This window comes from Narcine bancroftii, chromosome 10 (genome assembly GCF_036971445.1).
Source record: "Narcine bancroftii isolate sNarBan1 chromosome 10, sNarBan1.hap1, whole genome shotgun sequence".
Classification (NCBI taxonomy): domain Eukaryota; kingdom Metazoa; phylum Chordata; class Chondrichthyes; order Torpediniformes; family Narcinidae; genus Narcine; species Narcine bancroftii.
Window position 1 is genome coordinate 32,355,805 of NC_091478.1, and position 24,594 is coordinate 32,380,398.

The 24,594-nt window shown below is 42.8% G+C and overlaps 1 protein-coding gene across 1 annotated transcript; it reads right to left on the bottom strand.

Moving 5' to 3' along the window:
• Positions 1-294: 294 nt before the first annotated feature.
• On the bottom strand, positions 295-14,797 carry rbp4 (retinol binding protein 4, plasma). The gene is made up of 6 exons (XM_069900551.1): positions 14,680-14,797; positions 14,408-14,541; positions 14,193-14,326; positions 9,930-10,036; positions 3,557-3,769; positions 295-496 (listed from the first exon to the last, which is right to left on the bottom strand). The coding sequence occupies exons 2-6, from the start codon at positions 14,525-14,527 to the stop codon at positions 483-485; spliced, it is 588 nt and encodes a 195-aa protein (XP_069756652.1). The 5' UTR covers positions 14,528-14,541; positions 14,680-14,797; the 3' UTR covers positions 295-482.
• Between the last annotated feature and the right edge of the window lie 9,797 nt (positions 14,798-24,594).

A 24,594-nucleotide genomic window follows, 5' to 3' on the forward strand; every position in this document is an offset into this window, starting at 1 on the left:
AAGAGAATTGAGTTAATTCATGGAGTTAATTACATAACTGTAACCTGAGCAAACACATTGGGTATTCTCAGGTGGAAGAAGCTGTGATTCCAAATATTGTATGTGTTTTGCATTTGGGTTTTAGTGAACGTTCTGCATTGGATAAGTAGATGCAAGAGGACAGAATTGATTCTCAAATTCTATAAATCCATTGTTATACTGTCAGAAAAATAGAGCATTTATTGTAAACTTTTCCTTTTTATAGTTATCCTAATCTGAGATCCTGATTCTAATTAAAATAGGTTTACACACAAATGTTGGTCATAACTTTATTTGACAAGTAATAATAGCGCAAAAGCAATACATGACTGGAAGTCCACTTGCACTTAAAATGCGAGCTTTAGAAAAATATATTCACGGTGACTGAACCTGGTCCAGGTGTGGCACTTCAGACCAATATTCACAACCATGATCCTTGCCGAAGTGGCACCAATCCAGTGGCTCTATGGGCACGAGTCTGCATAAGAAACAAAATATACCTCATTCAGATTCTGTGATCATAACTCTAACACAAATGTCAATGGATTGAGTGAAATATCCTTCTGAATCAATGATTAAAAATGTCAGAATGATAAGAAAATGTAAAGGATGAACAGAAAAAAGCAAGAACCATCTCAACAATGTAACTCGCATTCACTCCAACAGACACGAAATTTGAGAAACCATCACCTTAAAGAGTATAGAAAACAACACATGTGGACCCTTACTCTGGAAGCCTCATTCTCCCCCTCCCCAAAAAAATGTATTCACTCTTTGCTCACATTCTAATCACTGACCAGAAATCTAGAGAGGTTGGCGTATGTTGTTAGTTTATTTGCTACTGAAGCTCCCATTATTTTAAGAATAAATGCGTACAACGTTCATACACACTCATCTGCTCTTTTTAATACATTGGAGCAGCTCTTTTCTCTGGGCACTGGAGCATCTGCGAGATAGACACAGTTCTTTGTGGAAGTCTCAAAGTTTAGCACTGGTGCGGGCTTGAGTAGCCAACACCCTACAGTATTCCTCAATGCTGCAGGCTACTCTTGCACAGCAATAATGGAGTCCAAGGGAATAAGCTGAAGTTCAGCAGACTTCCTAGCTCTTGGAATGTCTGCTGAATCTATGCCAGATCAACTCTGGAACAAGGACTACAGTCTAATTTAAATCAATGCATTATTGATAGGAGAGAGGTAAAGGTATCTTTTTATTTAATTTAATTGACTTGATGTAAATGGATTTAACGAATTTAAGGATGCATGTTTTTTGTTTTGGCTTTTAGAATAATGTATATTTTTAATTGTTTTTTTCCACATGCCTCCTTGGTATTCTTAAATGTGAATATCAATTGTGAATATGAATGTGAATAGGACCATGTTGGAAACTACTGTGTGGCCTGAGGTTAGATAGCTGGCAATCTCAGGATCAATGGAAATCTGTCTTATTACCCAATATTACTGTTTGAGGGGACTCGAGAACTTTTATAGTCTATGGGCAAAGTTATGTTCAAGGGATGTTGATAATTGGGCCAAGAAAGACATTCATACTTGTTAAAACTAACCTTGTAGATGTTTCTGACTTCATAAAACAACAATAAATGAAAACAAAAACTGCAGATGCAGGAAATGTGAACTCAAACAGAAAATGTTAGAAATACTCAGCAGGATCTGTAGAGAAAGAAACAAGAGTTAATATTTCAGGTCAAAGCCCTTTCATCTCTTCATCTTACCACAGATGCTACCTGGCCTGCTAAGTGTTCCCAATGTGTTTTTGATCTGATTTCAGATTTCTTTATTTAAAATTTGGGAAATGAGGATGAGAAGCTGTTGGAACAAGAGAGCTTCTCGACAACACCAAGATGAGTTACGGCACCACCTGGGGGTGGAATTAAAAGGGTGAAAGGAATAAGATTCAGAAATCCTGGGAATCAGTGTTGGATTTTCGTGTTTTGCTACCTGTGTTCGAGTCATCCGGGTTACAAAAATTTTCTCTCACATAATCCACAAATGGCTGCCCAAAATTTTTAAAAAAAGGAATAACATTCAGTTTCAAGGAATTTATTTGAACACTAACTATTTTTTCCTAACTCATTTTACCTAATGCATGGCTTGTGGTTTCACGTACTGGTAATGGAAAATCTTGATATGGGCTGTTTTACAGGAAAGTAACGCCCTCAAACATGGGAATTACCTGTACATATATTCATTGATGTTCACATTCAAGAATACCAAGGAGGCATGTGGAAAAAAAGCAATTAAAATAATATAAATTATTCCAAAAGCTAAAACAAAAAACACCTCCTTGAACAAGGAAGTTGTTCATTAAAGGAACAAGCAAATACAACACCCTTGCACAATCATCTCCAGTCAGGAACAATATCACTGGGGAGCTATCAAGGCTAAACCAATATTTGTCATATTTCAGAATTTAAATTGTAAAAAAGCATTGCATTTGTTTCAGAAAGTATATGACGACCATATCATTGACTGACAGCCATGGTTCCACTGGGATCCACCAATTACAAGCCTTCTGGCCTCCTGTGGGTCCCTGTCCACTATAAATGCTCAGCCAAATATGTAGGTCTGAGAAGAGCTGGAGTTTCCATTGCTGGACTCACTGTTGAGCCCAGTGGTAGACCCCTGACACATGGAGAAAGACCTCTGGTCTTTGTATCCAACTTCATATTGGCTTCAAATCATTTGAAAGCACAAAGGAAAATGCCGATGCTTTGACAGAGGAATTCTGGAAAAAATAGTTTTCACCCTCTGCATTTATACCTGGGAATTGCAGGTTTAAGAATAGCTTTCAGCTGATAAACATGTTAATCCCCAAGAAACATAAAACCCTAGTTTATGAAGGAACATGTTTTTGGAATTAACATTTCTGAAATCAGTCAAAGTAATGCAACTAACTTTAATAATGTTATTTTGGGAAAAAACAGATTTTAATGTTTCCAATTACAATATTTTGAACTCTGGAAATTTGAGTTAATGAAATGTGGGAAAGTTTTTTTGAAAATACTTTGACTTTTCATGATTAATTTCCCTTTGGTTTCCTTCAGCAGATTTTTTTTCAGGATTGACTGTTGGTTCCTCCATTGTAACTGCAGAGTACGATGGCGACCCACAACAGTAGAAAATTAAATGAGTGGAAGTGCTCAGGAGGCATCCCAAGACCTCAATACAAGAGACAAGCCAAAATCTGGTGGACTGAGGCGTCCTTTAGCATTAAGGAGATTGTCGTACGGTAATGAAACCCTTGTCAACAGAAGCCTGAGTTAGGAAGTACTGAAGAGGGAGAAGCTTTCAAAGGTTTGCTAGATTTGAGAAGAGTAAATTGGAATAGGCCACAGCTTGGAGCCCATTGATAGATGCTGGAAAGTTAGTATGTTCCAGTGGGCTAGTAGGTCGAAGGCCAGGACAGAGAGAGTAGTTACATTTTGTGGGTAGATCATATTTGGAGCTTGGAGTCTATGGACCTGGGTGGACCAAATAATCAGGAGGCACGGAACCCTCAATGGTTTTCATTCATTTACCTGTTTGAAGAACTCGCTTGTATTTGAATGCCAGACAGATATGATCCTGCCACTTCCGGACAATCTGCTGCGTTTCAGGGACCAGACCCATAGGATTGCGCGAGAACACAAATGAATAGCTGTCAGCACAAGTCCTGTTTTCATACAGTTTTCGGCATGTATATGTGATGGCGTAGTTATCATAATCCGTGTCAATAATCCAATGATCATCATCTGAAAGAAAAACAGTATTCTTTACCCCAACAGTCACATAAGCCAAGTGAGGTCTACTCGACTTAACAATACTCCAACCTCCCTCTCCAATTTCCTTTCTTCTGTTTGTCATAAATGTAAGTGCATGAAAAACTCCATGCTAAATCCTGTCCATCCACCATCCTTCTGTGACCATCATTGGATCCTAATCCACCAACATGTAGCTTTAAAATTATGACCATTTCAAAATCTATCTAGCCCTGGTTCCACATAAACTTCTATAATCTCATTGCATCCCAAATGCTTGTACCCGAATACCGGATCAAGGTGAATGTGTTACTGCGACTCGTGATCTTTTCTTCATTATCTTTTGTTTCAATTAAATAATTCAATATGATGCTGTTGAAACGTGAAATCTTGCAAGATCCTAGCAGATCCTCTCTGCTCATAAAATACTCTTCTTTCTACTCTGTAAGTATTCTTTCACAGCTGTATGAATGCTAGATACAATGGCGTATCTAGGTAAAAGAGCGCCAATGGCAAGCACTGAAATTGCGCCTCCCCTCGTTTTAATAAAAACCCACAAAGTTGACAGTTGGGCAATTTTCATGCACAATTGGGCTGGCGTTAACTGCCACACAAACTATGCCACCTGACATATCCTTGCAAATTTCACACATTGTGCTGTAATTTATTAGAGGTGAATCAGTGGATTAACTCCCACCCAGGCCCCTAGGTTGAGCTTTATTTAGTAAGGGAAAGGCTCCCCAGTTCTTGCCCCCCCACCCCCCCACTAACAGAACCCTCGATTGTGAACCACACCACACCACGTTGAGGTTTACCATTCCTAGTTGCCAAGTCATGGGACACCCCAGGCTCCAGCCCGTGTTGAAGCGACCCAAGCCTTGTGTTTATTTCCTGCCATTCCCGGCTGGAAGCTACAACCTCTGCAGAAGGACCCACGGCTTCTGTGCTCCTGAAAACTTTGGGTCGGATGACTCGGAAAGTTCCAGGTTGGCAATTCACCGGACTGCTTTGGTCTTTGGGGCCGCTTGAGCACCTCACAGCGGCAGTTCAATGGGCAAAATGGCCGTCTTCCTTATCCATAATCCCCCACACAGTTGGAACTGCTCTGCGTTTCCCTGGTGCTAGCACATTGTTTCCAGCTGGTGGGGGATTGAGTAAGGAAGATGACAATTTTGTCCATTGATCCCACACTGAGCCGCTACGAGGTGCCCGAGTGGGCCCGAACGCTGAAGTGGCCCAATGAGGTGCTGGAGTAGTGTTCTGGCAGCACTGCACCCCTGGCTGGGATGAAATACATGCACTGAACTGGTTACCTAGTATATTCAACAATCAAGGAAAATACAATATGTGCCACGCCAACCCTTGATTCAGGCATACAGCTCTATGCTACTACTATGAACTAGGGACACTAATTAAACACTCTCAACCCTTTAACAGTACAGTGCACATCTTAGTACCAACAACTAATTATCAACAATTTCTCCAGTCATGATCGCTGCAACATGGTTCTAGGCCTGAAGTGAAGCAGGGTGGTTCCAAAGGCAAAGAGGGCAATTCATGCACACATGGTTTCAAGACTCCCAACAATGGCAAATAGGGCAATTTGAGCACAAGTGGCACCCTTTATAGTGCTGGAGAGCTGGGGTCCTCGCTCAGGTCGTTTACAGGAAGCCAATGGCTCAGTGCCATCAAGGTTAAGCCAATTACAAAGGCCAATGGTCCAAGGCCAAGTACAAAGGACTTGGCAAGGTGTGCACTTAATGAGTGGGGCAGGGCCAAACCTTGATTGGCAGTGCTGGGTAGTGCTGTCATGACCCTTCTCTGCTTCACAATACAATCCAGAGTGGTGAAATAGTAATTCACTTGTTCAAATTATATTACCCTTTTCAGTCACACACCAACACACTTTTAATTCACAGTGCTGTCAGTGTCACAAAGATGATACTCTGCGTTTCACTGGCGATGGCACTGGCAGAGTGGTTCCAGATGTGTGGGGGCTTTATGGGTAAGGAAGATGACCATTTTTCCCATTGATCCGCATTGAGCCGCCACGAGGGGCCATAATAGCCCCAAAGTGGCCCAATGAGATGCTAGCCTGGAGCAGCTCAGTGAGTTGCTGGAGCGCCGTTCTGGGATGCCCAAGTGGGATGTGCCCTGAATCCCATACCCTAGATCTGCCTATGGCTAGAGATAAACTGTTAGACTGCTCGATGAATAACCTTTCTCACTGTATTAGGTAATAAGGTGACAACAAGACATCAAAAAAGTCTATTGATGGTTTTGAAAAATCTATCTGATTTTGTTTTTTGCCCTTAAGAGTGCAAAGCTAGACCAGCCAGTTCAGTCAGTCAAATTATGACCCACTACTCCATACACACCACTACATCACACATTTAATGCCAGCATGGTTAGTACAATGCTATTACAGCACTGGTGACCTGGGTTTGAATGCGCTGCTGTCAGTTCTCCCTATGACTGCATGGATTTCCTCTGGGTGCTTCAGTTTCCTCCCATGTTTCAAAGACGTACAGGGTTAGTTGGTTAATTCTTCACATGGGTGTATTTCAGTGGTGCGTGCTCATGGCCTGATGTATATTGTACCATATTGTACCTCAAAATTAAAAAAAATTAAACCCATTCCCCTTGCAAATGGACAACACTTCATTTACCACCAATTATGAATGAATATTGTTTTTACTTCCCTGTTTTGACATTGCTCCACCTGAATAAATTTACGTATTCCTTTTTCTGTTCTGACCAAGAGAGTAAAATAGAAAGAAGAAGTAAAAAGACAAAAAAAAACAAAGCAATTGATATTTATCTTGGCTTATTGGATGAGAAGATTTTTTTGTATGGATATGAACATATACATTTTGTTAAGAGTGAAAGAACTGAACGAAGACATATTCCTTTCAAGGAAGTGAATGTTCAGTAACGTAGATGAAATTCACTGTAGAAATTATTTTTTCCAGAATTATATTTCATCCGTACAATATACAGTAATTAATCGTGACATGTCACTGTGACTAATTTAAAATATACCAGCATTACTCACTCATGTTTTATCTCCAAATAGTACATCAGTGAAATGTTTGAGAGGCTGTCACTCAAGGCCCATCCCCTGGGTGTTCATTGATGGCAGGATACTTTCCCCCACACCAAGTGGCTACACCAAGCTTCAGTGCATCCTTCAGCAAGTCATCGTAGAGTTTTACAGCACAGAATTAGGCTGTCCATGCTGAACAATTTATCTACCCAGGCAAGTCCCTGTTGCTTGCATTTGGGCATTTTGGCCCTTATTGTTCAAAACCTTTTAAACCCAAGTACCTGTTTAAATATATTTCATGACAGGACAGTTAAGCCATTTCAACTTCATCTTCAAGTTTGCCAATAATACCAGAGTAGAAGGCCAGGTATCAAAAAACGACGTGATGGTATACAGGAAAAAGATTAAAAGTCCACTTGTATGCTGTCGAGATAACAACCTCTCCCCCACTATCAAGCAGATGAACGAGATTATCATTAACTTTGGGAGAGGGGGCAGATTCCATACACTCATCCACATTAATGGAGCTGAATTTGATAGAGTTGATAGCTTCAAGTTATTAGGAATAAATCTCTCTATTGACCTGATGTGGGACAAGCGCTTTGACACAACAGTCAAGAAAGTGCACAGACATCTCAAATTTCTTGCAAGACTAAATTCGGCATGACCTCCCTTATCCCTCAACAACTTCTACAGGTACACCATCAAATGCTTACTTACTGGCATCACAGCATGATATGGAAGCTGCCATTGACAAGAACAGAAGAAGGTATAGAAGATAGTGAATGCACCTCAGAACATAACACAAACTTGGAAAGGCAGCCAACATACTGAAAAATCCATCAAACCAAAAACCACTCTAATCTCTAGCCCTCACATTGGGAAGAAGGCTTAAGAATCTGTTTCTTCTCTGCAGTCATCAGGCTCCTGAATGAACCCCATGACAGTGCTATCATGGTGCCTATGTTTGGTGCTTATTAGTTTTCCCTTTCATTGTAATCCTACACTCAATAAATTGTGCTTTTTACTTGACTATATGAATGTTAGAGATAACTAGTTGGTCTGTTTGCAGAATAAGTCTCCTCACTATACTAGGTATTTAATTTAAAATTTCAATTGGACCTGTCACAATCATTTACTCTGGAGCTTGTGAAAAAGTCGTCCCTCAGGTCAATTTTAAATCTTTCTCATATTCCCTTAAATCAATGAACTCCACCCATAACCTGGTGATTGTTTACCTTGTTCTTATGATTTTTTTTTTCCCCTCCAAGGTCATCTGGACCTGTGCTCAAGGCAGAAAAGTGCCAGCCTATCCAGCCGCTCCTTAAAACTCAAGCCACGACATCATCCTTGTGAGTTGGATTTGCACCCTTTCCTGCTTAATGACAACCTTCCTACATCTGGGTGACCAGAATTGCACACAATATTCCAAGTGTAGTTCCAACAATGTCTTGTACAGCTAACTCTTCTTGTACTCAGTATCCTGACCAATGAAGGCAAATGTGCCAAACACTTTCTATACTGCTCTGTCTACCCATATACCCATACCTTATACTGTGCTGTTCTGCGACACTCTCCAGACAAACCAGAGTATATCTTTCACTGAGTTGATGATTTTCCAGAAGCAGTTGAAGATCATCTTGAGAATGTAATTTTTAAAATGTTGACTGGAAGCGAAGATTTCCAGTCAACATTCACTCCTTTCTTCTTACCGGCTGGAGCTGATGATGACCTCCTTATTTGGTCAGGTAGTAAAAGACTATTAACCATTGGGTAAGGGGCATTATCCTGACTAAAAAATCCCAAGAGAATTCTAAGAAACATGTGTTTATAAGGAGAAGTCTGTTCAAATGTTCTAGAGGTCTGGAAATTTATCTGTATAGATATGCAACTTTGTGAGCCTTGAACCAGACTTTCTTGGAGTGAGACTACCTGCTTGCGGCAGTGATTCCAGTTGTAATGGGGTTCTCATACTTTGCAAAGTATTTTTGTAGCTGTATTAGTGTTTGTGTTCAAGCAACCTCAGGTCCATTTTAACATTCTCAGTATGCATCCCTGGGAACAGCCTGTGGAGAGTTCTATGGTGCCTCTGTCATAAAGCATTGGGGTATCACTCTAACTCTTCCACCCACAATCTTTTGTGTTCCTTTATACTTTTTCTTAAAGCATGTTCTTTGACGGAGCGTTAGGCCATCTACTCTAATGTGCCTCTGTGAAGTTATTGTATTGAGGGGCATACAGATGGCTGACCCAGCAATACCAGTGAGCTGCCTCACGAGCACACGGTTCCAGGAGCAGGCAGAGAACGGCCGCCCCAACACACATTGGTCTCCCCTGGGAGCAGCAGAGAGCTGCCCCAGGAGCAGAAGAGAACTACCTTCCAGCACACAGTGGCCTGCCCTGGAGTAGCAGAGAGCTGCCCTATAAGCAAACAGATAGCTTGCTCCACGAGCACACAGCAGGCTGCCCGGGACACAAAAGAACTAACCAAGGCCTGATATCGAATTCTATGCATGTCAGGTTGCACCAGAATTGCAAGTGAATGGGATTTGCTGGAAGGTAGGACATAAACAGCAGACTCCAGGAGAAGTTTATGGAGAATTAAACAAAAATGCCTGTTCATTGTAAAAATGGGGGCGAGAGAAACAAATGGGTGGCTGAGAGTTGCAGCAGATATTAAGCAGGGGTAGAGCAGACTCGGAATGATAATATGGAATCGGGGATAGATGGAGCTTGATAAAGTATCCAAGCTCAATATGGAATTCAGTTGTGTTTCAGACCATTGCTCAGGAGAGGGAGACAGGAAATAAGTGACGGAAACTGATGATATCTCATTGCTTAATAGAAAAAAGTTCTTACTCATCTAGTGTGAATGTCAAACAGTCTCACAATTTTACGTTAAGGTAGTTGGAGGTAAAGCTGAGTGTTAAATTTCACATGGAAAATTGTGCACTCGGGTGATACCCTCAAGAGGAATTGTACAGCAAAGAGTTGAACACAGACAAGGATAGATTCTTAGAGGACATCAGAGTTAACTGCTGATTTTTACATTGAGATGGAGCCCTGTTGTGTCTCCACACCTCTCCCCACTCCCACCCTACCACTCACTGCCTTTCTGGAGGTACTCGGCCGCTCCCCAGTACTTCAGTTGGAACTTAGCGGGGTTCTCTGTGTCGTTGAAGGTCCCCATCATTTCAGCACATACGATCCAGTCCCTGCAATAGTCAATGAAGGAAAATGGGAACAATAAGACCATAAGATGTAGGAGCAGAAATAGGCCATTCAGCCTGTCCAGTTTTCTCTGCCATTCCACCCTGAGCTGATCCATTCTCTCCCTCAGCCCCATTCCCCTACCTTCTTCCCAAATCCTTTGAAACCCTGTCTGTGCAGATACTATCAATCTCTGCCTTAAATACACCCAACAACCTGACCTCCACAGCCACCCATGGTAGCAAATTCCAGACTTTCATCACTCTCCAACTAAATAAATTCATCCACATCTCTGTTTTAAATGGGTGCCCTTCAATCCTGAAGTTGTGCCCTCTTGTTCTAGACTCCCCTCCCACGGGGAACAACTTTGCCCCATCTACTCTGTCCAGGCCTTTCAACATTCAAATTGCTTTACGAGGTTCCCCCTCATTCTCCTGAACTCCAAGGAGTACAGTCCAAGAGCTGTTAAGCATTCCTCAGATACTAAATCTTTTCATTCTTCTGAATTTTCTCAGAAACTTCTCCAATGCCATCAGTTCTTAAATAAGGTGCCCAAAACTGTACACTGCCCTCCAAGTGAGATCTCAACAGTGCCTTAACATCACATCCCTGTACTTATATTTTATTCCTCTCGATATGAATTCCAACATTGCATTCACCTTCTTTATCATCAACTCAACCTGGAGGTTAACTTCTGGGAATCCTGCACCAGGATGTCCAAGTCCCTTTACATATCCAAATTTTGAATTTTCTCCCTATCCAAATACAATCTGCTCTTTTATTGCTTCTAACAAAGTGCATGACTGCAAACTTTCCAACATTGTGTTTCATTTCCCACTTCTTTGCCCATTTTCCCAATCTAAGTCTCTCTGCAGCCTCTCCATTTCCTCCTCACAACTTACCTCTCCACCTATCTTTGTATCATCTGCAAACTTAGCCACAAGGCCATTTATTCAGCAATCTAAATCATTAACGTACAGCATTAAAGGAAGTGCCCCTCCACCGACCCCCGCAGGACGCCACTGATAACCAGTAGGCAACCAGAATAGGATCCCTTTCTTCCCACTCTAGGATTTACACTGATCAACCAATGCTCTTCCCCTGCTTGTATCTTTCCTGTAATGCTCATGTGTGGCATCGTGCCGAAGGTCTTTTGAAAGTCCAAATAAACTCCATCTCCCTTGTTGAGCCTGCTTGTGATTTCCTCAAAAAATTGCAGTTGGTTTGTCAGCCAAGATTTTCCCTTAAGGAAACCGTGCTGAATTAGGCTTAACTTGTCATGCACTTCTAGGTACTCTGTAACCTCTTCCTTGACCATCAACTCCACCCACTTCCCAACCATCGATATTAGGCTAACAGGTCTATAATTTCCTTTTTGCTGCCTCCCTTTTTAAATAGCAGAGTGACCTTTACAATTTTCCAGTCCTGGACCAGGACAGAACCTAATGATTCTTGGAAGATCATTACCAGTGCCTCCACAATCTCTATTACTTCTAATTTCAGATTGAGAGTGCATTCCACCTGGTTCGGGAGACATCTACCTTTAGACTTTTTAGCTTCCTAAGCACCTTCTCACTGGTGATCATGACTGCATTCACCTCTCTTCCCTGGCATCCTTGAAAGTCCAGTAAACTACTGATGTTTCCACAGTGAAGACTGATGCAAAATACTCATTCAGTTCCTCTGCCATCTCCTTGTCTCCCATTACAGTTTTTTTTAGCATAATTTCTTCCATCTTTTTTACTCTTAATATTCTGTACTTAAAAAGACCTTGAGTAACTTTTTTCTTATGATTTGCTAGCTGCCTTTCAAAGTTAATCTTTTCCTTCCTAATGACCTTCTTAATTGGCTTCTGTGTGTTTTTAAAAGTTTCCCAGTCCTTTATTTTTCAACTCATTTTTGCTTTTACTTTGGGTTTGACTTCTCTTGTCAGCCACAGTTGTGTCATTTTTCCATTCAATTTTTTCTTCTTTTTTGGAATATACGTGTCCTGCATCTTCCTTATTTCTCACAGAAACTCCAGCCATTGCTGCTCTGCAGTCTTCAGTCAACATTTTCCAGTTCCTCTCATACCACTGTAGTCCCCTTTATTCCACTGGCATAATGTCACCTCTGATTTTTAGTTTCTCCCTCTCAAAGTGCAGGGTGAATTTTAAATATATTTTAAAAAAATTAAAATAAATAAATAGATGATATTGTTACAAACTTGTTGAGTCTTGGGAGCATTTGTATGAGCAGTTCATCAGTCAATTAGCAGTCTCAATTTCCAATGGGAAGAAGCTGTTCTTCAGCCTGGTGGTGCTGGCTCTGATCCTCCTGTATTTCCTGTGTGCAGGGTGATTTTGCAAGCCCTCTTTAGATAATGATCCCAGTAAATCATACTGATGGGGGGGGGGGGAAGGGAGACCCCAGTGATCTTCTCCGCCACTCTTATGGTCCTGTGGATTGCCCTCCAATCGGAAAGTTCTACAGCAACTATACCACACTGTGATAGAGCTCCTGTAGAATGTTGACAGGTCACTTCTTAGGTGCTCTCTATTCTCTTCACGACCAAGCTATTAATGTGTAGAGGAGGGTGGTCATCCTTGAACTTCCTGAAGTCCACAATCATCTCCTTCATCTTGTCCATGTTGAGACGCAGGTCGTTATTCAGTTACAGAGAGGGGTGTTCAGTCTCAGCGAGGACAACTTCTCCTCGAGCCTCTGGGGTATGATCACATTAAATGCCAAGCTGAAGTCAATGAACAGCAGCCTCATGTATGAGGCATCATTCTCCAGGTGGGATAGGAAGGAATGAAGAGACAAGGCATCATTAGTGAAATGGTTCCATTTGTAGGTGAACTGAAATGGGTCCAGAGTCTCTGGGAGATGCACTTTGATGTGTTCCATCACCAAAAGCTCAAAGCATTCATAATGGTGGAGATCCATGCCACTGGGTGGCAATCATTGAGGCCTGTTACTGTCACTCTCTTTAGTACCGGGATAATGGTGGCTGTCTTGAAACTCACGGGGACAATGGACTGCTGAAGTGACGTGTTAAAGATGTCTGTAAGTACCTCTGTCCGTTGGACTGCATAGTCCTTCATTACCTGACTGAGTATGTTGTCTGGTCCCGCTGCCTTGTGTGGGTTTTACTCACCTTGGCCATGGCTATGTAAGGGGCCTGTTCATTAGGGAGAGATGGAAAATTCTTTGGCGTTAGCCTGTTCTTCTCATTGAACTGTGCAAAGGTGTTCAGTCTGGCCGGAAAGGAGACACCGTCTTTGAATCCTAAGGTCACCTGGGGTCTGTTATAGTTTTGATCCTTTGTCGCCTGTGTCACTCAGCTGACTGGATATTCTGTGCACACCCATGCTTTGCCTTCTGGATCGCACGAGAGAGTTCAGCCCTGGCTGATCTTAGTGCCATCTTGTCTCCTGTCCTGAAGGCAGTATCACGAGCTCTGAGAACCCGAATACACCCAGCCCTGGTTGTGTAGCATTTGATCTCCGTGACATCCTCGATGTAATTGCTAATGTAACCAGTCACTGAGTTTACATACTCCTCAATGATTACAAGGCCGTTGTAGGTGGTCACCTCCCTGAAACTCCTCCAGTCTGTTGTCTCAAAGCAGTCCTGTAGCGCTGCTGTGGCCCCCACCAGCCACATCCTGATTTCCCTGCAAAATGGATTTGTTAATTTTGCCATCAGTCTGCCAGGGTTAGCAGGATGGATATGTGATCTGAGGGCGAGGAGCAGCGTTGTTCACTCCTCTGGTGGTGAGGTGGACTTTTGACCTGTTGACTACTTATCCTTCCCTCACAATCTTGCTACAGAGTGCAAGTACTTGTATATTTGCCCTCTCATTCTGGGCAGCAAGGGCAGTGCCATCACTCGCCAAGCTACTTTAAACAGCTCTAGCAAATCTCCCCACCAGGATATTAATCCCCTCCCTCCCCAACCCTTTCTTTTTGTACTTCCTCAGAAGAGATCCCAATGATCCAAGAATCTGAACCCCTGCCCCAACTCTTCAGGCAGGAATTCATCTCCCATAACTTCCTATTCCTGCCCGGGAATGACCACTTTTAGCTTCCTTCTTAACTCCTCAGGATCTCCTCCTTTTTTCTATCGATGGCATGGGTGAGGAGGCAGGCGTCAGTAAAACGCAGAGCAACAACTTACGGCAGTAAAGTGACCCGTCCCTTGGCTTTGGCGATCATCGTTCCGTTTTCAATTCTGAAGTCGGCGCGAATGTCAGTCTCCAGGAAAAGACCCAGCGGAACCTTCTTGGCGAAAGCGTACCATTTCCCCGCGTACTGTGTGGGAGGAAAGGGTGAAGGAGAGTGAGCGCCTCCGGAGCAGCTGCTAACACCAGGTCCGCCGACACACCAACTTACCCGGGTCTTGTTGAAGTTCTCCTTCACGTGGAAATTGTCCACCACGCAGTCGGACTTGGTGAAGCCACTGGAAGCGGAAAACAGGGCCGCCAGGAGCGCTAGGTCCAGGCACCGCAGCATGGTCCGCTGCTTCTCTGCGGAAAGGAGAGACGCAATGAGACACCCCCGTGGACACTGCGAGCGGCCCGATTCAAGCTGCGGACACCCTCCTGCTACATTCCGATCCGCCTGCCCATTCACATCGTGCGGCAGAAATCCCAAATCGGAGTTACCTTAGCCCGAGTTGTCAAAGAGGAGGCTCCGAGGGATTCTTTCCAACGCTCTCTGCCACAACAGGCAACTTGACCACCCACCACAACCCCTGTCGTATAGATTTCCTAATCTATCCTACCCTCCCCCAGCCAAACCAGGTACAGCGTTGGAATGTCAATCATTTACAGTGTCCCCGATGTTACCAAACAGCGGAATTGATCCTCTCCCTTTAACCCCCTAATGGTCGGTTCATCGGAGTCTCCGCCCCGATGCTGCAGGGCTCGTTTATTCCAGGCAGCCTCCAACTTTTGTCAACCAGATTGACGAAAGGACGAGGGGGGAGGGAGTGGCTGGCCCTTGGCAGCACGCAGTTTGCCCTCCAAAATGCTTGGGTCGCTTTCCTGCTTGCTTTCACAATCCTTTCCTTTCTGCAGGCTCGCCCCCCCCCCCCCCCACCACCCCACACTCCCCTCCCACCACCCCACACTCCCCTCCCACCACCCCACACTCCCCCCCACCACCCCACACTCCCCCCCCACCACCCCACACTCCCCCCCACCACCCCACACTCCCCCCCCCCCCACCACCCCACACTCCCCCCCCCCAACGATGACAGCCGCTGGTTAACGCGATTATCCCTGATGTTTTGTGAAGCTTGCTGGAATTGGGTCACTGACATACTGAAATGAACTTTGTGCGAGAGGAATATATTTGTTAAAACGCTGTTATCTTCGCAGTTTGACATTAGTTCTTATCCGTGAATGTATTCTGGATCACAAAGTTTATCAAGTTCACGCGTTTCTGTCGACTTCTGAATGTTTAGGTGCACAATTTTAATAGGATCCAGGCCCCAAATGATTTAATGATTTGCATGATTAAAAAAAAAACAAAAGAGATTCTCTGGAGTATATATTCGAAACGTTAGACTAGCGTTGGTTGGTTGAACACTGGGATCCTTAGTGAACCTTTGAGAGAATATTTTTAGTGTGGCAGTGCAACAGGAAACGACTTCTGTTGTCAATGGTGTTTCTTCCATCTCCCTTCTTAATCCTCTCCTCCAAGAAGTTGTAACTTGAGCTCCTCATGGTTTCCCTCGAACTTATGAACCAGGTAGAGGTCATTCATTCATGAGGTTGAACAGGTTTTCCTGCCAGGCATTGGTGACATCATAAAGCACCACCAATATCTCTGATGGAGGATATATGTTTCGACAAGATGTCTGATTCCCACATGAACTGGTGCAAAATGAATCCAAGTCTTTATATTGTCTTTGTTCTCATTTCACAAAATATTGACCACATCACCTTTGATCATTGATCTTCCTTAGCTTTGCTTTAACTTAATTCTGTTACAACTTCTGGCCTGATAACCCCTGATGGAATTCCTTATTTTTATAATCAGTGCCTCTTGGATTTTCCTGATTATCTTTGCCCGCCAGTGTTAAATGTGGACCCAGATGAAAAGAAACCCAGTTCTGAAATGCTTCTTTAAACATAACGGTCTTTCTCTCTCTTAAGAATAACTCTTTGGTCTCCTTAATTCCATTTTCCAGGCTTAATGAACATGTTTGTCTGATGACATTCCCATGATGTCCATTTTCATTTGTTAAAGATGCAATATAAAAGTAAATGGTTGTTCAGCAAATTGAAGTCACCAAAAACAAAAATTTAATTTGAGGATGTTGAAGCAGCTCAGGACCAATTGGGCTGCAGCTGCTGGGGGTAATGTGAAGGAAAATGTAATGAGCACAGCAAAGTGCATTGCAAACTTACTTGAAATTATATGTGTGAGCTGTAATCACACCAGTCAAAGGCAATCTTTATTCAATCTCTCCACCAGTTAAACCATTCCTTGAATGCTTGCTGCATTGGGAAGTCTCATAAACCATGGCCTCTACCATTGAGAAAACCTTTCCCCAGGCAGATACTGGGTTCCTCCAGCAGTTTGTTTTTGCTCCCAATTCCAGCATCTGCAGTCCCTTGTAGCTTTTATACCTTTGCATTCCAATTTCTTTAGAATAAATGTCAATAAGCATTACTACCCTCCTAATTATTTGACATTGCTTTAAGTTTACCCCCTGCATCTCAGGAAGCAGCCTACAAAGATCTCTCTGTATATCCAAATGAACCATACATCCACAGTTTAAAAAAAAGAACTCTTCCTGCCAAAATGAATAACCTCACATATTCCCACATCCTGTACCACCTTCAGTCACTCCTTGTGTCCACCAGCTCACTTCCCCTTCCAGTTTTGTAACGTCAGTAATATGTTACAATATCTCTTTAGATCTAAGCCAATAGCAGAAATTGAAAAGTCTATTGACCCTTGTGGTACCTTTCGATCTGAACACAACCCATTGTTTCCACATCCTATCCTTTAATCTTCTGTGTTAATGGAAATATTGTGCCTACATCCCCGTGAAATGGACAATACCTATTGAATTGATGGCCACTCCCAGGGGTGCAGTCCTGCCAGAGGTCACTGGAGCGCCACTTCAGCACCTCATGGGCCTGCTCCACACTGGGCCTCTGGCCACCACCCCCCCCCTCCCTGTTGAGCACTATTCTGGACATACAAGGAACCTGTTTCTTCCACGACCGGTACACTTAGTCCTCCTTCCTCGTCCTACCATTCACTCTCAAATATGCCACACCAAATATAACATGGCAGCCACCAAGGCCAGGTCTCGCGAGACCCCCTTGTCACCATTTATGGTGAACTCTGGCTCCTAAAAAATTAGCACTGCACCCCTGACCACTCCGCTTTTAAGATTGTGGATTCTGGATTCCTTTATTAGAGATATAGATTGGTACAACACAGTAACAAGTTCTTTAGCCCACCCCATCCATTCTAACAAATTACTTTCCTGAACTAGTCCCCTTGGCCCCTGTGTTTCAACCATATCCCTCAAATCTCTCCTATTCATGTATCTGTCTCAATGATTTTTAAATATTGTAACTGTACCCACTTCTACCACTTCCAAAGGTAGTTTGTTCCAATATACTGACCACTTACTCTCTGTGTGAAACAATTTCCTTTCAAGTCTCCTTTAAAATTTTCCCATCCAACCTTAAGCCTACAGCACTTTTTACACAGAGCTCCTGCAATACTGACTTAAAAAAAAGACCTATCATTAAGCTGGCTTTGCTTTTTTTTACACTGAACCAATCAACACCATCGTAATGCTGGGCCAGTGTATCATTTTACACGACAAGCTGGCATTCCGGGAGCAAAAGTTGCATTATGTGTGACGTATAATATGCCCATACACATCCTTTCCTGTCCTTGTCCCGGCTTGCTGGATCGCCCTTTTTTACACAGTCATGATTCAATGCTGTGAATACCTCTGCTGCCAGCTTAAAGGTGGGACTGCAATGAACACCCCCCCCCCCACCCCCATTCTGTGTTTGTACCTTTTACACAGAAGGTGTGGTGTAATAAAGGTGGAAATATTCTTGCATGGAAATGTCTGTGTAAAAGGGTGGTATGTCCTATAGCTTTAGACTCCCCTACCCTAAGAAAAAGAATGTGGCCATCCAATTATTGTGTTACTCCAGGAGGCCACATCTCAGCCTCCATCATGCAGGATAAAACAATCCCAGTGTATTCAGACCCTCCTTATAATTCAAGCCGTCCAGTCTCAGTAACAACAGTACAGACAAAAGTCTGTGCAGTCTCACCAACGTCTTGAAGAGTTGCTACATGACATCCATATTTTTGTACTCAATGCCCTGATCATGAAGGCAAGCATCTTTACCACCCGTCTTTCTGTCGCCACATTTGGGAACTACGTACTTGTACTCCCTCTGTTTTACATCACTCTGCAGTGGTGTTCCATTTACTGCGTAAGTCCTGCCCTGGTTTAACTTCCCAAAATGCAGCACTTTGCAATTCTTCAAGTTAAATTCCATCTCTCATTCCTTGGAAAATGTTCTCAATCGATTGTTGTAAATCTAGATTAACATTTTTTTCATTGGAGTTTCTTTGTATCTACTTTGTCACTGTTAATATTTTAAAGAACGTTAATTGTATTACAACTCAACCCTCTAAATTTTAGAAACTGCAGAGTTTATTCAAACTTTTCATACTGTTGAAGCCGTTAAGTCCAAATATCATGAAGTGAATTTGTACTGTTTGTTGTTCAAGGTCAATCATTGGGCATTGATCCATTTTTAAGTTATGACAGTCAGAACTTTAAACAATGCAAAATAACTGAGAATCATAAAATTCTAAAGCATAGGGGGCCATTTAGCTGTCCACGCTAGCTCTCTGGAAGAGCTATCATCTTGACATATACCTTCCGCATTTATGTTTTAAAATCCCTCTCAGTCTCTCAATAAAAAGCAATTGTAGATTCCGTTCCTACCACTCCTTCTGGTAGGAACTTGCACTTCCTAAAGAGCCTCTGCACAAAATCGACCTATAATTTTATCCCTTTGAGGACATTATTACTGGCAGTAACAATTGAAAAAAAATCTTCCCCAAAATTCACTGAGCTTTAAGATAATTTATTGTTAGATTACTGATACTGTATTGTAATTTTATTATTTTATTTTTTTTAAAATGTAATCCTATATGTTATTCATGTTATAAAATCTTAAATAAATTAAAAAAAAAAGATAATTTATTGTAATTATACAGCTTTGGGATAATCTGCTGTCGATCACCTCCCCTTATGATTCTTCTTACCTCACAACACTTTATAGTCCTCTTTATTTTTTATTTAATGATACAGATTTTTTCCCACTTATGTTTCAGTGAGACACTTACACAGAGTGCCTTTGATCAATTTTCTGGTGCCTCTACTCAAAAGGTGTTCAGTAATATCTGTTGAGTATTTTACGATCAGAGTGCCAGTTCCAACAAAACCACGTTATTGGGAATGTATCTTCAACATGAAGATGGTTCACCAGCATCACTTGCATGGTAAAGTAGAATAAGTGACGAAAAGGCCCACCAAAGATTTTTTCACATGGGCAGTGAAACTGCAGAACGACTGAATGAACTATAGATACAAACCCTCCGAAACTCTACTATTTATTAAACAATATTTATTTATTTTTATATAGGTACCTGTATATACCTTCTACTTATTGTTTGTTTGTATGTATGTGTGCTATGACTGGATGTGTGTCTGCATGCTTTTGCACCGAGGACCAGAGAAAGCTATTTCGTTGGGTTGTTATCTCTGCCTATCAACCAGCAGGAGTGTTCATGAACATTTTCAATCTCTCCCTGCTGCAGTTGGAGGTTCCCACCTACCTCAAAGGAGCATCAATCATACCGGAGCCCAAGAAGAGCAGGATGAGCTGGCTCGATGACCATCGCCGAGAAGCTCTCACATCTACTGTGATGAAATAATTTGAGCGGTTGGTCATGGCCAAAATTAACTATTATCTAAGCAAAGACCTGGATCCACTGCAATTTGCCCATCACCATAATCATTTCACAGCAGATGCAATCTCACTTGGCTCTTTACTCAGCCCAGGATCACCTGGTCAACAGCAATAGTTACACCAAGCTGCTTTTCATTGATTATACCTCTGCTTTCAATGCCATCATCCCCTGCATACAGTCCACAAGCATCAAAACCTGGGCTTCTGTACCTCCCTCTACAACTGGATCATGGACTTCCTCATCAGAAACTCAATGCAGATTGGTAACAACGTCTCCTCCTCACTGGTAATCAACATAGGTGCACCTCAAGGATGTGTACTTAGTCCACGGCTCTGCTCTCTCTACACTCAGGACCACGTGGCCGCAAGTCTACAAATTTGCTGACGTCACCATGGTTGTCGGCAGGATCATGGACTGGAGTGAGATCGATCAGCTTGTTGAGTGGTGTCAACCTTCTGCTCAATATTAGCAAAACTAAGGAACTGATTGTGGACTTCAGGAAGGGGAAACCAGGAGAACACAAACCAATCTTCATTGAGAGGTCAGTAATGGAGAGAGAGTAAAGAACTTCAAGTTCCTGCGTGTCAACATGGTAATCATGTGACATAATCATGAAGAAGGCTATATTCCGTTAGGAATTTGAGGAGGTTTGGGGTGTCCATCAAAGGCTCTTGAAAACTTGTACAGGTGTACCATGGAGAGCACTCTGATTGGTTGCATCACTGTCTGGTAGGAAGTGCCAATGCGAATGCAATGGGAAAAGGCTACAGAGGATTGTAAACGTGGCCAGTATAATTTTGGGCACCAGTCTTCACTCCATAAAGGACAGCTTTAAGACGTGGTTCATGAAGAATGTAGCCTCTATCAAGATTCAAGATTCATTTTATTGTCATGTAATTAAAAAGTGTCATATTTTAGTTGTTAGGGGGAGATGCCGAGATTGGTACTGTATTAACTATGTTACTTTGTACTTGTATTTCTTTATTTTGTATTTTTTCTGTACGTGAATTACTTACTTTCTTCATATGTTAAAATTAATAAATAAAGTTTCGGAAAAAAAATATGTCACATTACCCAAAATTGCTTTTCTTTCTTTCTTTTTCTGTTCATTGAGTTATATCGAACATATATACAAGAGATTTACTTTACATTCATACATTTACAAATGTGTAAGAAAAAGAACATATTAGTGTGATCGTACAGATTCCATCACCAATGTGTACATGTACACTGTGATTGGCTGAGAGCGTAGCCACACCTACTGGCAGGTCTTAAAGGGTTGCTCCTAGCCAGACCAGGTCATTCTGGACTGGTCGACCTACATGTGATACGCTCCAGTCTTCTAGGTAATAAAAGCTTTGGTTTGGATCAACAAGCCTCTGATTCTTTTGACGCGCTCGACAACTAGTATTTAACAAATATATATTAACCATAAATTTCTTCTCTTGTAAAACCAAAAGAAAAGAGAGAAAAAATTGAATTTTTATTGCAAAATCCCCTGTAATCTAAAAAAAAGAAAAAGGGACTGGGATGTCTATTCTGGGAGAAAAGTAGGAAAACAAAAGGTTTCCAGATTAATATCAAATTTTTCCATAAGGAACTAGGAGAGAATCCAGCATAAAATTATAGTTCTTAAACTGTATGGAAATATTGAATAAACACCCAACATGATAAAAATAGCTTCTTCCCCTCCGCTATCAGAATTTTAAATGGACAATGAACCACAGGAACTATTTCACTTTTTTCTCTTCTTTTGCACTAATTATTTATTTTTAAATAGCGAGTTTGCAGAAATGTAATTTATAGCAATTTTGCATCTGTAATGCGTAATACCGCGGCCGCAAAACAACAAATTTGGTGGCACATACTCATGACAATAAACCCTGATTTTGATACAACCGGATAATAATAAACTTGAACTTTTTTCGGATGAAATTTGTTCCTACAATTCTCATAATAATTATACTCTTTTAGCATGAACAACTATAATGTGATAAACAGGATTGGATTTGTCCTGTTTTTCGTCTTGTCCCATTGCTTTGCCGTCTCCAGTGCTCTTAGCCATTCCTTAATATTAGTGAATCGGCTGAAAAAAAAATCGGCTTCTGTGATGACAGAGACTACACGATTCTGCTTCACCCGCTGAGAGTTTCCAGCAATTTATAATTATATTTCAAATTATAAGACTGCTTGGCAATGTCATGAATATCCTTGCACTCAACAGCCTTTTTTAAAAAATGTATTAGGTGTTTTTAAATTCCCCAGCTGCCAAGAAGAGATTTGAACTCAAGGTCCAGATTTCTTGATTATCATTTTCCCCTGATCTAATTGTACAATGGAATGATTCATGGACTGGTCTCCTCTGCCCTTCTGATAGATTTATCACAAAGAAAAAGCTTAATTCATGTATATGTTTTTCTAAAACATATACGTCCCCTGAAACCCTCTGGGATCAGTTGAAGGCTACCATACTGCAATCCACTGAAGAGGTACTGGGCTTCTCCTCCAGGAAAAACAAGGACTGGTTTGACGAAAACAGCCAGGAAATCCAGGAGCTGCTGGCAAAGAAGCGAGCTGCCCACCAGGCTCACCTTACAAAGCCGTCCAGTCCAGAGAAGAAACAAGCCTTCCGTCGCGCATGCAGCCATCTTCAGCGCAAACTCCGGGAGATCCAAAATGAGTGGTGGACTAGCCTCGCCAAACGAACACAGCTCAGCGCGGACATTGGCGACTTCAGGGGTTTCTACGAGGCTCTAAAGGCTGTGTACGGCCCCTCACCCCAAGTCCAAAGCCCGCTGCGCAGCTCAGACGGCAAAGTCCTCCTCAGCGACAAGATCTCCATCCTCAACCGATGGTCAGAACACTTCCAATCTCTTTTCAGTACCAACCGCTCAGTCCAAGATTCCGCCCTGCTCCAGCTCCCTCAACAGCCCCTAAGGCTAGAGCTGGATGAGGTTCCCACCCTGGATGAGACATATAAGGCAATCGAACAACTGAAAAGTGGCAAAGCAGCAGGTATGGATGGAATCCCCCCAGAAGTCTGGAAGGCTGGCGGCAAAACTCTGCATGCCAAACTGCATGAGTTTTTCAAGCTTTGTTGGGACCAAGGTAAACTGCCTCAGGATCTTCGTGATGCCACCATCATCACCCTGTACAAAAACAAAGGCGAGAAATCAGACTGCTCAAACTACAGGGGAATCACGTTGCTCTCCATTGCAGGCAAAATCTTCGCTAGGATTCTACTAAATAGAATAATACCTAGTGTCGCTGAGAATATTCTCCCAGAATCACAGTGCGGCTTTCGCGCAAACAGAGGAACCACTGACATGGTCTTTGCCCTCAGACAGCTCCAAGAAAAGTGCAGAGAACAAAACAAAGGACTCTACATCACCTTTGTTGACCTCACCAAAGCCTTCGACACTGTGAGCAGGAAAGGGCTTTGGCAAATACTAGAGCGCACCGGATGTCCCCCAAAGTTCCTCAACATGATTATCCAACTGCACGAAAACCAACAAGGTCGGGTCAGATACAGCAATGAGCTCTCTGAACCCTTCTCCATTAACAATGGCGTGAAGCAAGGCTGTGTTCTCGCACCAACCCTCTTTTCAATCTTCTTCAGCATGATGCTGAACCAAGCCATGAAAGACCCCAACAATGAAGACGCTGTTTACATCCGGTACCGCACGGATGGCAGTCTCTTCAATCTGAGGCGCCTGCAAGCTCACACCAAGACACAAGAGAAACTTGTCCGTGAACTACTCTTTGCAGACGATGCCGCTTTAGTTGCCCATTCAGAGCCAGCTCTTCAGCGCTTGACGTCCTGCTTTGCGGAAACTGCCAAAATGTTTGGCCTGGAAGTCAGCCTGAAGAAAACTGAGGTCCTCCATCAGCCAGCTCCCCACCATGACTACCAGCCCCCCCACATCTCCATCGGGCACACAAAACTCAAAACGGTCAACCAGTTTACCTATCTCGGCTGCACCATTTCATCAGATGCAAGGATCGACAATGAGATAGACAACAGACTCGCCAAGGCAAATAGCGCCTTTGGAAGACTACACAAAAGAGTCTGGAAAAACAACCAACTGAAAAACCTCACAAAGATAAGCGTATACAGAGCCGTTGTCATACCCACACTCCTGTTCGGCTCCGAATCATGGGTCCTCTACCGGCACCACCTACGGCTCCTAGAACGCTTCCACCAGCGTTGTCTCCGCTCCATCCTCAACATCCATTGGAGCGCTCACACCCCTAACGTCGAGGTACTCGAGATGGCAGAGGTTGACAGCATCGAGTCCACGCTGCTGAAGATCCAGCTGCGCTGGATGGGTCACGTCTCCAGAATGGAGGACCATCGCCTTCCCAAGATCGTATTATATGGCGAGCTCTCCACTGGCCACCGTGACAGAGGTGCACCAAAGAAAAGGTACAAGGACTGCCTAAAGAAATCTCTTGGTGCCTGCCACATTGACCACCGCCAGTGGGCTGATAACGCCTCAAACCGTGCATCTTGGCGCCTCACAGTTTGGCGGGCAGCA